Raw genomic sequence first — 15,360 nt, forward strand, 5'->3', positions numbered from 1 at the left:
ACAAAATCCAGAAAAACGCATGTCAAAAATGTTATAAATTGATTTGCATTTTAATGAGGGAAATAAGTATTTGACCCCCTCTCAATCAGAAAGATTTCTGGCTCCCAGGTGTCTTTTATACAGGTAACGAGCTGAGATTAGGAGCACACTCTCAAAGGGAGTGCTCCTAATCTCAGTTTGTTACCTGTATAAAAGACACCTGTCCACAGAAGCAATCAATCAATCAGATTCCAAACTCTCCACCATGGCCAAGACCAAAGAGCTCTCCAAGGATGTCAGGGACAAGATTGTAGACCCTACACAAGGCTGGAATGGGCTACAAGACCATCGCCAAGCAGCTTGGTGAGAAGGTGACAACAGTTGGTGCGATTATTCGCAAATGGAAGAAACACAAAAGACTGTCAATCTCCCTCGGCCTGGGGCTCCATGCAAGATCTCACCTCGTGGAGTTGCAATGATCATGAGAACGGTAAGGAATCAGCCCAGAACTACACGGGAGGATCTTGTCAATGCTCTCAAGGCAGCTGGGACCATAGTCACCAAGAAAACAATTGGTAACACACTACGCCGTGAAGGACTGAAATCCTGCAGCGCCCGCAAGGTCCCCCTGCTCAAGAAAGCACTTATACAGGGCAGTCTGAAGTTTGCCAATGTACATCTGAATGATTCAGAGGAGAACTGGGTGAAAGTGTTGTGGTCAGATGATACCAAAATCGAGCTCTTTGGCATCAACTCAACTCGCCGTGTTTGGAGGAGGAGGAATGCTGCCTATGACACCAAGAACACCATCCCCACTGTCAAACATGGAGGTGGAAACATTATGCTTTGGGGGTGTTTCACCGCATCAAAGGGACGATGGTCGGGGCCATGTACCGTCAAATCTTGGGTGAGAACCTCCTTCCCTCAGCCAGGGCATTGAAAATGGGTTGTGGATGGGTATTCCAGCATGACAATGACCCAAAACACACGGCCAAGGCAACAAAGGAGTGGCTCAAGAAGAAGCACATTAAGGTCCTGGAGTGGCCTAGCCAGTCTCCAGACCTTAATCCAGTAGAAAATCTTTGGAGGGAGCTGAAGATTCGAGTTGCCAAACGTCAGCCTCGAAACCTTAATGACTTGGAGAAGATCTGCAAAGAGTGGGACAAAATCCCTCCTGAGATGTGTGCAAACCTGGTGGCCAACTACAAGAAACGTCTGACCTCTGTGATTGCCAGCAAGGGTTTTGCCACTAAGTACTAAGTCATGTTGTGCAGAGGGGTCAAATACTTATTTCCCTCATTAAAATGCAAATCAATTTATAACATTTTTGACATGCTTTTTTCTGGATTTTTTTCTTGTTATTCTGTCTCGCACTGTTCAAATAAACCTACCATTACAATTATAGACTGATCATGTCTTTGTCAGTGGGCAAACGTACAAAATCAGCAGGGGATCAAATACTTTTTTCCTTCACTGTACGTCCGTCCTAGCGCACTCATTAATGTCTTAATCAAAATTATGGATTGCCTCTTTTCCGCTCGTCGTCCCCTTATGCCATAGTTTGTACATCTCAATTGTCAGTAGAAGCCACATTTGTTTAAGCAAGTCAGCCATATCAGCTATGTTTTTTTTAAAGGCAGTAAATGAGGCTGAATGAACTGTTTCGCTGCCAGACAAGGCTCCACTGATAGCCAGGTGTAGCAGTGGTAAGAATTCACTCCATGGTGCTGAAAATAAAGCTCTACTGTTGGGACAGCTTTATGTAGGCCGTAACAGTTTGTGGGCACCGTTTGTCACCATTTTAGTGCTATTAATGTATTGCTTAGTGTTGTGTAGTGGCTTTGCTGGAATGAATCCCCCCCAAAAAAAGTTTGTTGCCAAAATCGCCACTGCCGGTAGGGTAGGAAAGACATTTCAACTTATGATATATACCAGTAAATGCTAACTAAGGCAACAATGGGTATGCAAACCAGGTATTGAAAAAGTTTAATCCGAAGTGTTGGTTAGTAGGCTATTTGTAATGCGCAATTGTCATAATTGTCACGCTCGTGGATTGATGGCTCGGACCAAGGTGCAGTGTGGTAGGCGAACATTTTAATTCAATAAATGAACACAACAAAATACACACAAACGTAAAGTACTGCAGGCTACAAAGCCACTACACAAAACCAAGATCCCACAAACTAAGGTTGGAAAAAGGCTGCCTAAGTATGAGACAATGATAGACAGCTGCCTCTGATTGGGCACCATACCCGGCCAACAAAGAAATAGACAAACTAGAATGCCCACCCAAATCACACCCTGACTTAACCAAATAGAGAATAAAAGGGATCTCTAAGGTCAGGGCGTGACAGTACCCCCCCCCCAAAAGGTGCGGACTCCGGCTGCAAAACCTGACTCATTAGGGGAGGGTCCGGGTGGGCATCTAGCCTCGGTGGCAGCTCCGGTGCGGGACGTAGACCCTGCTACGCTCGCGGATCCGCCATCTTCGGTGGCGACTCTGGTGCGGTGATCGTCGCCGGAGGACCCGGACCGTGGATCGTCGCCGGACACTCCGGACCGTGGATTGTCGCCGGAGACTCCGGACCGTAGATCGTCGCCGGAGACTCCGGACCATAGATCGTCGCCGGAGACTCGGACCGTAGATCGTCGCCGGAGACTCAGTACCGTATATTGTCGCCGGAGACTCGGACCGTAGATCGTCGCCGGAGACTCCGGACCGCAGATCGTCGCCGGAGACTCCGGACCGCAGATCGTCGCCGGAGACTCCGGACCGTAGATCGTCGCAGGAGAATCCGGACCGCAGATCGTCGCCGGAGACTCCGGACCGCAGACCGTCGCCGGAGGTTCTGGACGTCGCCGGAGGCTCTGGACCGCAGACCGTAGCCGGAGGCTCTGGACCGCAGACCGTCGCCGGAGGCTCTGGAGCGCAGACCGTCGCCGGAGGCTCTGGACTGCAGACCATCGCCGGAGGCTCTGGACTGCTGACCTTCGCCGGAGACTCTGGACTGCTGACCGTCGCCAGAGACTCTGGACTGCAGACCGTCGCCAGAGGCTCTGGACTGCAGACCTTCGCAGGAGGCTCCGGGCCATGAACCATCACTGGAGGCTTCGTGCCATGGATCATCACTGGAGGCTTCAGGTCATGGATCATCACTGGAGGCTCTGGGCCATGGACCATCACTGGAGGCTTCGTGCCATGGAGCATCACTGGAGCCCGGCAAGTGCGGGGTGTTGGCACAGGACGCACTGGGCTGTGAATGCGCACTGGCGACACAGTGCGTAGAGCCGGCGCAGGATATACTGGGCCGTGGAGGCGCACTGGAGGTCTAGAGCGTAGAGCTGGTACAACCCGTCCTGGCTGGATGCTCACTTTAGCCCGGCAAGTGTGGGGCGCGGGCACAGGACGCACTGGGCTGTGAAGGCGCACTGGCGACACAGTGCGTAGGACCGGAGCAGGATATACTGGCCTGAGGAGGCGTACTGGAGACCAGGAGCACTGAGCCGGCACAACCCGTCCTGGCTGGATGCTCACTTTAGCCCGGCAAGTGCGGGGTGCGGGCACCAAGCGCACCGGGCTGTGAATGCGCACTGGAGACACAGTGCATATCACCGCATAACAGGGTGCCTGAACAGTCACACGCTCCTTAAAGCGAGTGCGGGGAGTTGGCTCTGGTCTGAAACCTGGCTCCGCCAACCACCCCGTGTGCCCCCCCAAAAAAATTCTTTGGGGCTGCCTCTCGGGCTTCTGTCGTGGTCATGACCTTCGGAGTCGCCGTTGATCCTCCCTCCCTGCCTCCGTCTGCTCCCATGGAAGGCGATCCATACCTGCCCGGATCTCTTCCCACGTCCGGGATCCCTTTCCATCCAAGATCTCCTCCCATGTCCACGCTGTCTGCTCCTCCTGGCCACGCTGCTCGGTCCGTTTGTGGAGGGATCTTCTGTCACGCTCGTTGATTGATGGCTCGGACCAAGGTGCAGCGTGGTAGGCGAACATTTTAATTCAATAAATGAACACAACAAAATACACACAAACGTAAAGTACTGCAGGCAAAAAAAATACACAAAACCAAGATCCCACAAACTAAGGTTAGAAAAAGGCTGCCTAAGTATGAGACAATGATAGACAGCTGCCTCTGATTGGGAACCATACCCGGCCAACAAAGAAATAGACAAACTAGAATGCCCACCCAAATCACACCCTGACCTAACCAAATAGAGAATAAAATGGATCTCTAAGGTCAGGGCGTGACAATCATGCACTGTTTGCATAGACATGGATGGGCCTGGGTGGACTGAAGCCCACCCACTGGGGAGCCAGGCCCACCCAATCAAATTGATGTGGGTTAAGCATTGTTGTGGACTTAGACCATCAAATTGTTGTATTTTTTCTATTTAAGAAAGTGTGGTTTTGAGAGTGAAAATCTGAAAAGTCTATAGGAAAACTCATTAAAGAAACATAGGAAAACATACGATTTTTCACACAGGGGGCCTTTCCGTCGCTGGGCGGGCCGTTAGGGAACTTTTTGGCAAAATTAGAGTATACCAACACCTGCTGTTCAATTAGTGCCGCTAACACCAATGCCCTTACCTCTGCCTTAACAAAACCCCTTGGCACGGAGATATCGAAATGGTCTGCCAAAGTCTCTAAATCCACTCTCCTACAATTCTCAAAACCCTCCCACGGAGGGTTATCCAGAAAAAACTTCAGGTTAAAAGGTGGCCATGTTCTAAATCCACCACCTAACTACAACATCCAACACAGAATTAAACACTCCACCCAACATAACAACCACACAATCCACATCTACTACCAAAGTGTGCGGGCACAAGCTGGATCAAAGATCCCGGATGAGCCCCCATGTTACGTTCTCCCCTCGGGTGTAGTTCGTCTGAGGAGGAGACGTAAATGCCCGTGCCTATGCACACAATGTAAACTAGATGGATGGGGAAGAAATGTGGGGTGTAACTAACTAAAATAATGGGACACAACAACCAGAACTCAATGTTAGCCCTCTGGGGTCGTTTAGTAAAGTACTGAACAACATATACAACACCCATAAAGAAACAGTAATAAACGAAAGACCAATCAAACAAACCAAGGAAGGTAAGAGAAGGGAATGTTTGGGAACGGGGTCCAAGTAATGAAAATAAACAAAAGGTCCCTCCTCTTCTACACACCTAATCCTTCCTAACACACTCTAAGCCCTAACCCGCTTTCCTACCTGTTACCACAAATACAGGGGTGACACCCGCCCGGCTAACCTAGTGTGTAAAACAGTGGGTTATCTACGTGTGAATGTACACCCATGGGCAGAACTACTTTTCCCTTCTCCAGGACCCAGGTAGGGTGGAATACAGCAGGAGGACAGGCTTGAACACAAACAAAGATAAATCAAAACAACCAATAACCAAAAAGTGCCCTCTCTCTCTAGCTCACACGACAAACAGTTTATATGCTCTAGTCAATCAGTCACTCAACCACAGCTGCCAGGACTCCGGACCGAAGCCACGCCCACCATCGTCAGCCATATCTCAGCACACCTGTAATAACCAGATCACACAAACAGAACAACCACTCTGAACCAAACACACACTACAAAGGACGATTGGGAGAAAGAAAAACATGTCACACGTAACATCCAGGCACCACTACACCACTGCATAGGGGCGATGGGAAGACAGCAGTCACAGGAGAAGCAGTCCATAAACTTGAGTTTAAACTCGAGTGGCGCAGCGGTCTAAGGCACTGCATCTCAGTGCTAGTGTGTTTGGTTGCCTTCTCACCAAGCTGCTTGCCTATTGTCCTGTAGCCCATCCCAGCCTTGTGCAGGTCTACAATTTTATCCCTGATGTCCTTACACAGCTCTCTGGTCTTGGCCATTGTGGATAGGTTGGAGTCTGTTTGATTGAGTGTGTGGACAGGTGTCTTTTATACAGGTAACGAGTTCAAACAGGTGCAGTTAATACAGGTAATGAGTGGAGAACAGGAGGGCTTCTTAAAGAAAAACTAACAGGTCTGTGAGAGCCGGAATTCTTACTGGTTGGTAGGTGATCAAATACTTATGTCATGCAATAAAATGCAAATGAATTACTTAAAAAATCATACAATGTGATTTTCTGGATTTTTGTTTTAGATTCCGTCTCTCACAGTTGAAGTGTACCTATGATAAAAATTACAGACCTCTACATGCTTTGTAAGTAGGAAAACCTGCAAAATCGGCAGTGTATCAAATACTTGTTCTCCCCACTGTAAGCATTGTGATATTGTTCTTTCAGGCAATTCCTCTGAGCATCATCACAGACACACCCATTACAAGATCAACTGGTCATTGTTATTCACCATCAGCTGTGTCAATTGGCAGATAGGATACAGAAACTTGATTTCTCTTATGACACCATTCTGCATCAGAGAGATTGACACTGCTGACATACATTAATTACAGAAAAGGAACTACAAAGGATAAGTTAACTTTCCCAACTTTTGGAATGCTAGATCAATATCAAATGCAATTAAAAGGCAAAATTAAAAAGAGATGTTACACACACCAATATATCAAGGGTAGAGCAAAGAGTTTGCTTTGTCTAGTTTGATAAATTGTATACAATAAAGTCAAGGGTACATAGGCCTAATAAGATCATGTATTTTTTCAAGTCGAAAGGAATTTTGGCCAGGAAATCCATAGTTGGCATAAAGTCTGGTGCCGCTGCAGGCGAGAGCATTTACGACTGTTTTAATAACCCCTGTTTTTTTCTAATTTAGCACATTTTTGCCACCACAATCATTTCTGAGAATGTTAGATTATGCTTTAGAGATACAAATTAATTTAGATCTGAGCCAGGGTTGCAATCACAGGGTCGTACCACGGCTCCATTCATTACATTTATAAAGGAAAGCTTGCTCTTGTTCTCTTGTTGTTTCTGTGACACTGTTAGCCTTCTTTATTACTCCCATGTCTACCTGTCAGCCAGGTCTCCTCCTGCGGGTTCTTGGAGACCTGGATCAAGTGTGATTGATGATAGAAACAGTAGCTTGGTTTTCATTACGAGCCAGAGAGGTGGCTGAAGTCATTTCAGGAGACCTGCCATTGAGGACATGAGGTCAAGTCCACTCATACTTGTACAGTGCTAGAGAGTGAAGGAGAGAGGCTTCACTAAAATGTTGGTTGAATTAAATATCATCCCTGTTGGATAATAAACATTCTATCCTTTATCTAATTACATCTTCATAAGTCTAACTAATTACTAACTTGACAATGAGTAACACTCCACATCAGAAAAATGTATTCTAAGACAATCGATACATACAGTACTTATCTGTAGTAACCAGCTACTGTTAGAGAGCGCTTGATTTTTGCTGTAGCACCTGGCTTCCACAGTGTCTGGTTCCCAGTTTCTAGGCCTGTGTTATTTCCTCCAGGGCTCTGTTGTGGGGGGATATATCTCTGTTACTGGTCCAGCTTCGCCCCAAGGCCCCCTGGCTGTGGCCACGGCTGTGCACACCACACTGAGCCAACACCAAGGGCCTTTACTACACCTCCAACAGCAGGATGTTTTCTCCATTCCCCTGGATGATGAAATGCACTATACACACCTGCTAAAAGTTAAGTGTAGACTTCCTTAGAAATTCAACAGCACCAACAACACTATGTTGTTAAGATAAATGTATTGGTCCTTTGACTAGTGTATGTTTATTGCCTCAAAACATTACCTTGTGTTGCTGAAGAAAACATATGACATATCTGTGACACATTTTTGACATATTTCCATTACATACAGTGGGGGAAAAAAGTATTTAGTCAGCCACCAATTGTGCAAGTTTCCCACTTAAAAAGATGAGAGAGGCCTGTAATTTTCATCATAGGTACACGTCAACTATGACAGACAAATTGAGGAAAAAAAATCCAGAAAATCACATTGTAGGATTTTTAAATGATTTTATTGCAAATTATGGTGGAAAATAAGTATTTGGTCACCAACAAACAAGCAAGATTTCTGGCTCTCACAGACCTGTAACTTCTTCTTTAAGAGGCTCCTCTGTCCTCCACTCGTTATCTGTATTAATGGCACCTGTTTGAACTTGTTATCAGTATAAAAGACACCTGTCCACAACCTCAAACAGTCACACTCCAAACTCCACTATGGCCAAGACCAAAGAGCTGTCAAAGGACACCAGAAACAAAATTGTAGACCTGCACCAGGCTGGGAAGACTGAATCTGCAATAGGTAAGCAGCTTGGTTTGAAGAAATCAACTGTGGGAGCAATTATTAGGAAATGGAAGACATACAAGACCACTGATAATCTCCCTTGATCTGGGGCTCCACGCAAGATCTCACCCCGTGGTCTGTGAGAGCCAGAAATCTTGCTTGTTTGTTGGTGACCAAATACTTATTTTCCACCATAATTTGCAAATAAATTCATTAAAAATCCTACAATGTGATTTTCTGGATTTTTTTTCCTCAATTTGTCTGTCATTGTTGACGTGTACCTATGATGAAAATTACAGGCCTCTCTCATCTTTTAAGTGGGAGAATTTGCACAATTGGTGGCTGACTAAATACTTTTTTCCCCACTGTATTGGTGCGTGGTAAAATGTATCCAAACATGATAGGGTACAGTACATACTGTGTATGTTCCAGGGTAGATATGTTTAACAGACTCCTCATTTAAAATGGGTCACTGCATTCACCTCTCCTTAGATATCTGAACACACCAGTCAGTCACTGTGGTAGAACATTACCAGCAAGTATATGGGGAGCAATTAATCATCCCTATGCTGTTTACATGTATACACCTGTTAAGCTAATTTGTCATTTTTATGTACATGTTCATACATTCATTGTGAAGTGTGTGTGTACATGCATGCAAGCGCTAGCGTGTGTCTGTGTGTGTGTGCTGTCTCAACAACTATGTCATCCTTAAAATGCAAAAGCTTGGACTGTACTTACTTACCACGTATTCATAAGGATTGGGTGTGAAAGCATCAGAATGTAAACAAAAGTGACGTGAATAGACAACAAACACCGTTATGAAACAAGATTACTTTAGAGATTAAACAAACACAACAAACGCCAAAAGGAAATGAAGATGATTAAGACTGATGTTGAAAAAATGGTTTGCATTGACATGTCTTTTCTTCATAAATACTGTTATTGCTGCAGAGTGTGAGCTGGGAGTATTTATGTTTCCGTGACATAGTCCTACAGTTGGACTGCTTTGGTGCGACTCTGGAGGCTCCGGTTTTTAATCAGTACTGTCACATTATTGTTTGTTGTTTATTGTTATATAAAGGGAATTTTTACTTACTCCAAATGATCATAAATAAAATACAACATTTGTATACATTCAACTCATTGATGATGTGTTGAAATGCCATGTGGTATTTCAGGGGGAGAATGATATAATACATTTACAGTTTAGTCATTTAGCAGACGCTCTTATCCAGAGCAACTTAGTGAGTGCATACATTTTCATACTGGCCCCCCGTGGGAAACGAACCCACAACCCTGGCGTTGCAAGCGCCATGCTCTACCAACTGAGCTACAGGGGACTAATACTGTATTGTGTTGTGTATAACATATTGTGACATTCTGAAGGGTGTGGTCTGGTGTGCTCATCCAGTCATGCATTCTTTACACATCATGCTTGAAAACAGTGGTTCACGTAGCCATGAGCCTGCATCTCAGTCTGCGAAATGAAACAAGCCCATTGAAATGCAACATGTGATGTCAAACAAAGCAGTAACCGTCCAAATCTCATGAATATCTTCACAGAAATAGAGTAGCCTGCCCATATTTGCTGTTCTTCAGCTAGTCTTGAGGTTACCATACAGCTGAAGTAACTGTAAATACTCATTGCTACCGACTTATGATTTAATGTCAATGAATTGATGTAATAGTCAAACATTAGCCTGCATTTGCTTGCTGACTGGATGTGAATTCATTTAATCTATGACTGCTCTTCTGAATTTTCCTAACAAGGAAAATATGTATTTTAATGGGCCTGGCCTACCTACAGCCCACTGGAACAAAAGAAGAGTGGGTTTATATTTCTTTCCCTTTTATTTAGCGAATACCGAGGTTTGACCTGCAACCTTGAGCACCGTTAACACATTCACTGTGTTGTCTACTTGGCTTTTTCTTTCTTTTCCCCATTCTCTCCATTTCAAACTTAGTCAGTCCAAATAGGTTTCCTCTGTGTGTTACAGAGAGAGCAAAGCAGGGTTATTTGGTAAGTGTTGCAAGGCAAGAGCAGAGCAGAGCAGAGCTGACTATGCTGTCCCAAAAAATGTTATACCTGAGTTTGGCACCTTCCAAAGGCTCTTCAGCCCACCCACCCTTTGCAGGGAGATGCAGAAGCAGCTGTTTACATGGCAGCCAGGCCTGCTTCTCAAACCCTTGCTGAAGAGTCAGTGAGTCTCATTGGAGCAGAGCTGAACTGAGCATCAAGTATGGTAAGCCTAGTCTGACAGACTCACATACTCACTGTCCATGGTGTATGATTACAAGCCCAGATCAAATACAATCATTTTACATTTCCTTTCTCCTGACATCGCTCTATCGTTTCATGAATCAGACTGACTTGACACCCATGAAGGCAGCAAATTGTCAGCAGTCATCCTCAAATCTCCTTAAAGGGACCAATAAATAGAGATAAGTACTTCCTATGAATTAATGGGGAAGTACAGTAAATTGCTGCTGTTGAGTGATTGGTATGTTATTGTAATCAGGGATTTCGAGGTTTGATATCTCATTCATCTGCAACGCATATTTACAATTCATTTAAAGTCCCTATAGTGTCTACAGAGGGATTCTACTGAGTTATTACAAGTAGGCTACCCTGTCCAATCACAAAACAGCTCACTCTGCAACTGTAATGCGTCCCCTTTTCTTTTCATGAGACACATCTATGATTCCCCCCTCCAGTAAACAGGTGGAATATAGTGGCACTCGTGCACCACTCTCTGTGAATTATATAGTGGTGATAAGTGACACTGTAATTGTGGATGGGTCACAAAGGCTATGCCGTTTTTACTGAATGCATTTCTTGGAGCTACTATTCCAAAGGCTTCATATTCATTCAATTCAGGTTAATCAACAATTTAATGCAACACAAATTCAATTGGACACACTTTCTGTTCCGTTTGGAGAAAAAAATACGCATTAAACCTATGCGGTTATAGCGCTTTGTCGACATTAGGGGGAGACTGCAGTCGCTCTCCAGAGCGCCAAGTGTGAGCAGAGCTGAATAGGAGACAATACTGACGTCATGGACTTTCACTCCACTCACGGAGAAACAAAGTAGGCTGTCTGCGAGAGTGAAGCGGTGAGAATGGAGCGCGTGAATCCACAGGAATAATACGCGTCTCAAACTGCTTTAAAACTTTAAAAACTCAATAAACAAACATGGATACGTGTAGACTTGGCTTCATACTACTCTACTTTTCAATTCTAAGCGTCGGGGCTCAATTCACTGCAGGTAAGGATCTTTAAACCTTTCTGTGAGAGACTGTAGAAGCGGAGCGAAGAAGAAAGTTGGTGAATGTTTGAGCTGGAGTAATTTAAATCAAGGTGTGCTTTGTTGCATTTCGTTGATCCGGAAAAAAGTTGATATGCGAAAGTTAATATATTTTTTATGTTAATCTTTATGAGAACGTTCCGAATCATTACTCCTAAATCGGGTCCGATTCCTCCCGTGGCTTTATTGCAGGTAGGCAAATAGCGAGCAAATTTGCATAAAAAATATACGGTTACGTCCCAAAATGTTGCCTGCCACCTTGAACGAAAGTATTTGAGTCCATCCTTTCGTGGTTGCACGCATCCGTACGTAGCCTATTTGAGAAGTTGTCGGATCCATGATTTCTGCTTGATCACAACATTGAAATGGTCTGTATGGACACTTCGATCATGTTGCCTGAAATATGGGATGGTTGTACAGTAATGAACAACTTTTTGGACATGAGAAAGACTGGTCACTAATGACTCATATATATATATATATATATATATATATATATATATATATATATATATATATATATATATATATTACCTGGAACCAAAAGTAAAAGTCAGTTGGTTTAGAAAGAACATTAATTAGGTCTATAGGTGCACACTTGTGATTGCAGAATGAAAGTTTTACCATTTGAACTTTGGCAATGACCTTTCAATAAATACGCAGATGGAACCATTCAATACTACATTACAAAGTTATTCTCAGGTTTAAATTTTTTTTGTATTCGTCTCAACTCTGAGGGTCCAATGCTTTTCACCTTCAGTTGCAACACTTTCATCTAAATTGACAAAACTGTTGTTCTTCAATAAGTGCTCTAGATTTAAAAAATAAATAAAACACCAGTTTTAATGGCTAAACCCCTAATTCGAACGACTTATTTATTGTAGTCTAATGTATACGCTTACTACTAGACTATTTGGAATGGTCAAAAACATTATTAGTTTTTTCTTATGTGTATATGAAATCTGATACTGTTGACCATCTCATCTCTTACCCTGTCCCTGGGGACTTGAGAAACAGCAGGAGGTGGAGTCCTGTTGTCTATAAACTATTTAAAATGCTCATTCCAAAGAAACCTGTGAAATGCTGTCTGTCATTTATATAGATGTAAATTCAATTTCCTCAAAGTTCCAATCACTTCGGATTTACTTTTAATAATTGATCTCTCATTTAATCCATCTGATCTCTTTTAGTTTTGAAAGAATTAGCAATTTTTTGGAATGCCTATTCCATGCAGTCTTTAAATAAAACCAATTTATAATCACTGTATGTCTAATAAATCACTGTGTTCATGACAATAACTCAAAATATATTTTGGGGCATTTATTTCCCTGAGCCTCCTTTTGCCATAAAAAAATAGCTCAGTCTGATCGTGTTGGCATGTTAATACACATTTTTATATACTTACTTACACAGCCCTGATTGGCGGATAGGATCGTCTAGAGCCTACCCGCTTACCCCTTCATAGTAGGAAGATAAAAGATGACTGGTCATGATTAACCAGATCAGATTGTGATGCCATGATCTGGGCCAAAAACTCCATTCCACCTGAACAGGCTGAAATTCCAGGATTGTTTTTTTCAAACAGCTCTTACACAAAAAGGGGGATTTTAATAATCTTTTTCACAATTTCAGAGTGTTATTTTGACCTCCTAGTGTGGAAGTATCATAAAGCGAAACTGGAAAATCACATTTTTGACTGCACTGCCCCTTTAAGAATCCGACTTGTTCATATATGTAGTCAGATATGTAGCCCATAATCATTAGCCACTGCCTCTATAACCTATTGGCCTAATATACCTATTTTTATTGCTGATTAACTGAGGGCCTCCATAAGTCTTTCTCTTCAAAGCGCACACACACATTCCTTACATTGGTATGTATGAGTGTAACCTGCATCATCAGATTAATTCACCACTGGTGGGTGGGGGGGATACAGTTGTCTAGAAAATACAGCTGTCTATATAATTGCTGATTAATTCATCAGAAAGTCTTAACCACGGATTAATACATTTGAGCAATCGAAAAAAACAGGATGACAGGATGATTGATTTGTAAATAATGTGATAATGCTGGCGATATTACGGAAATGAACTGGAAGATCACTTTACATTTCATAAAGCAATGCTGCTCTGCGATGAAAAGACACAAATCGGTGTGCTAATCCACTTATATATTTTCTGTTGCTTCCATCTGGCCGCAGCGCAAATGGGACAACCGGTGAAGGGTGAGTTACTGAGCTGTGCTATCATTCGACAGGAGCCCCTGTCCTGATTCATTGTGACCTGATGACTCCTGGCTGTTGTACTATGCTACCTTGAATGCGCAATATGGTCTCTGTGCAGTTGTCTCACTGCAGCGCTCTGTTAATGGCCCTCTCTCCAGAAAAGGCTAGTTCTGCTCTCACATGATTTGGGACAATAAACCACAGCATGTAAGAGGTTAACTCGATTCTTTCTTGTAAAATAGACACTTTTAAAACCTTTTCTGGCTACAGTTCACATGAAGTTGGCCAAATACCACACATTCATTTAGTTGTGATGTGTGTGTGCAATAACATGAAATAACTCCAGTTGTTACAGTCTTTTTAAATGATATTCATCTGCAGTTACCATTTAGTGTGTGCTTTGTAATATCTCTGTCATTGCCTAAGTAACAGAGTAGCAAACTAATTTATTTGCTCACCTATCAGAGAATCAGGTGTGAATGACTGTCGGGAGAGATGGCCATTAACCAAAAGATAGACGCTGCAGGAGAGGAACAGCTGTTACTGGGTGAGATGTATTCAAAATGGACCCCTAATTAGAAGAACACTATTCAGGCTTTCATATGGTCAGTCAGCACTAGCAAGAACTAGCCTAACTTCAGTCTTATTGGATAATCTCACAAACAATTCATTGTAATGCTTTTATTTCCAGTACATTTGTCTTTGATTACTTTGATCCGTTTGTGACTTGGGCACAGGAGAGTGAGTATTTTCAGTTGCTCCAATGGGGTATCCTTCACTACATCTCAGCTTCCAGTTTTTCATGCACATATCTTTTCCCTAGAGTATGTTTATTGCATGATTCGTCCAGTGTTTCCATCTTGGTCTGGTTTAACCACTTCTTTTAAAAAAGGCAACATGGTTTCATAAAACGATCATGCCCCCTCATTAAAACATAGGTCATGGTAGACCATGGTCTAGTGAGTGAGGCAATACAGAGGAAAATCCCCCCCCCCATTCAATAACAATAAGACTCCTCTAAGAGCGGAAGTTGCTGATGACTCAGAGTACCACAAGGAGTCTTATATCTTAGTTTTATTAGGCTACAGGTTAGGTGACAGTGAGAGAAGTTGCCTATCTCAGCACCTGTGAGAGAAATGTATGTTTTTTTATGCGTAGCCTTAACAAAATCTATTTGCAGCATGCAGCCAGGTATTGTTCCCTTCATTTTCTGAAGCTTTAGATTATGCATGGTGAATCAATACCTGACAAAATGTGTCAAGTGATTTTGCAACTGTATGGATTTTAAATGTCGTTTTCCTCAAAATCAGCAGCCTCCGTCTCATTTCACTTATTTATTTATTCAGACCTACACCTGTAAATGTTTTGTCAGCATGTTACCCATCTGCCAGTTTTTCTCGGGATTACGAATTAATAAGCAAGTTTGTTCTTGTTATAAACCCGAAATATGTGTTAAACACAGGCCTACCGCCTTGAATAACGCATCCAATGACCCTTTTACCATACAGTATCAAATGTCTGTGGTGTTTCCAAGGCCCTGGGCTGTAAGTGTTTATTTGGCCCCAGGAGGTGCCCACTCTGACAGATGTATTCTGAACTGGACTAATAGGAGCATTTCATCCCTATTCAGGCCCACAGC

At 43.3% G+C, this 15,360-nt stretch overlaps 1 protein-coding gene across 18 annotated transcripts in view; it reads left to right on the plus strand.

Annotated features, from left to right (window-relative positions):
* The first annotated feature begins 11,154 nt into the window (after window positions 1-11,154).
* LOC121552070 (receptor-type tyrosine-protein phosphatase kappa) overlaps window positions 11,155-15,360 on the plus strand; it is a 188,570-nt gene continuing 184,364 nt past the window's right edge. For 8 of the 18 annotated variants that reach the window (XM_041864750.2, XM_041864752.2, XM_041864754.2 and 5 more), the window contains exons 1-2: window positions 11,174-11,458; window positions 13,698-13,721. In XM_041864750.2, the coding sequence (XP_041720684.1) occupies window positions 11,386-11,458; window positions 13,698-13,721 (97 nt within the window). In that variant the 5' untranslated portion in view covers window positions 11,174-11,385. Of the gene's footprint in view, window positions 11,459-13,697; window positions 13,722-15,360 lie in introns of all 18 variants that reach the window. The other 10 variants (XM_041864741.2, XM_041864747.2, XM_041864746.2 and 7 more) reach the window with 6 other exon arrangements.

This window comes from Coregonus clupeaformis, chromosome 36 (assembly GCF_020615455.1).
Source record: "Coregonus clupeaformis isolate EN_2021a chromosome 36, ASM2061545v1, whole genome shotgun sequence".
NCBI lineage: Eukaryota > Metazoa > Chordata > Actinopteri > Salmoniformes > Salmonidae > Coregonus > Coregonus clupeaformis.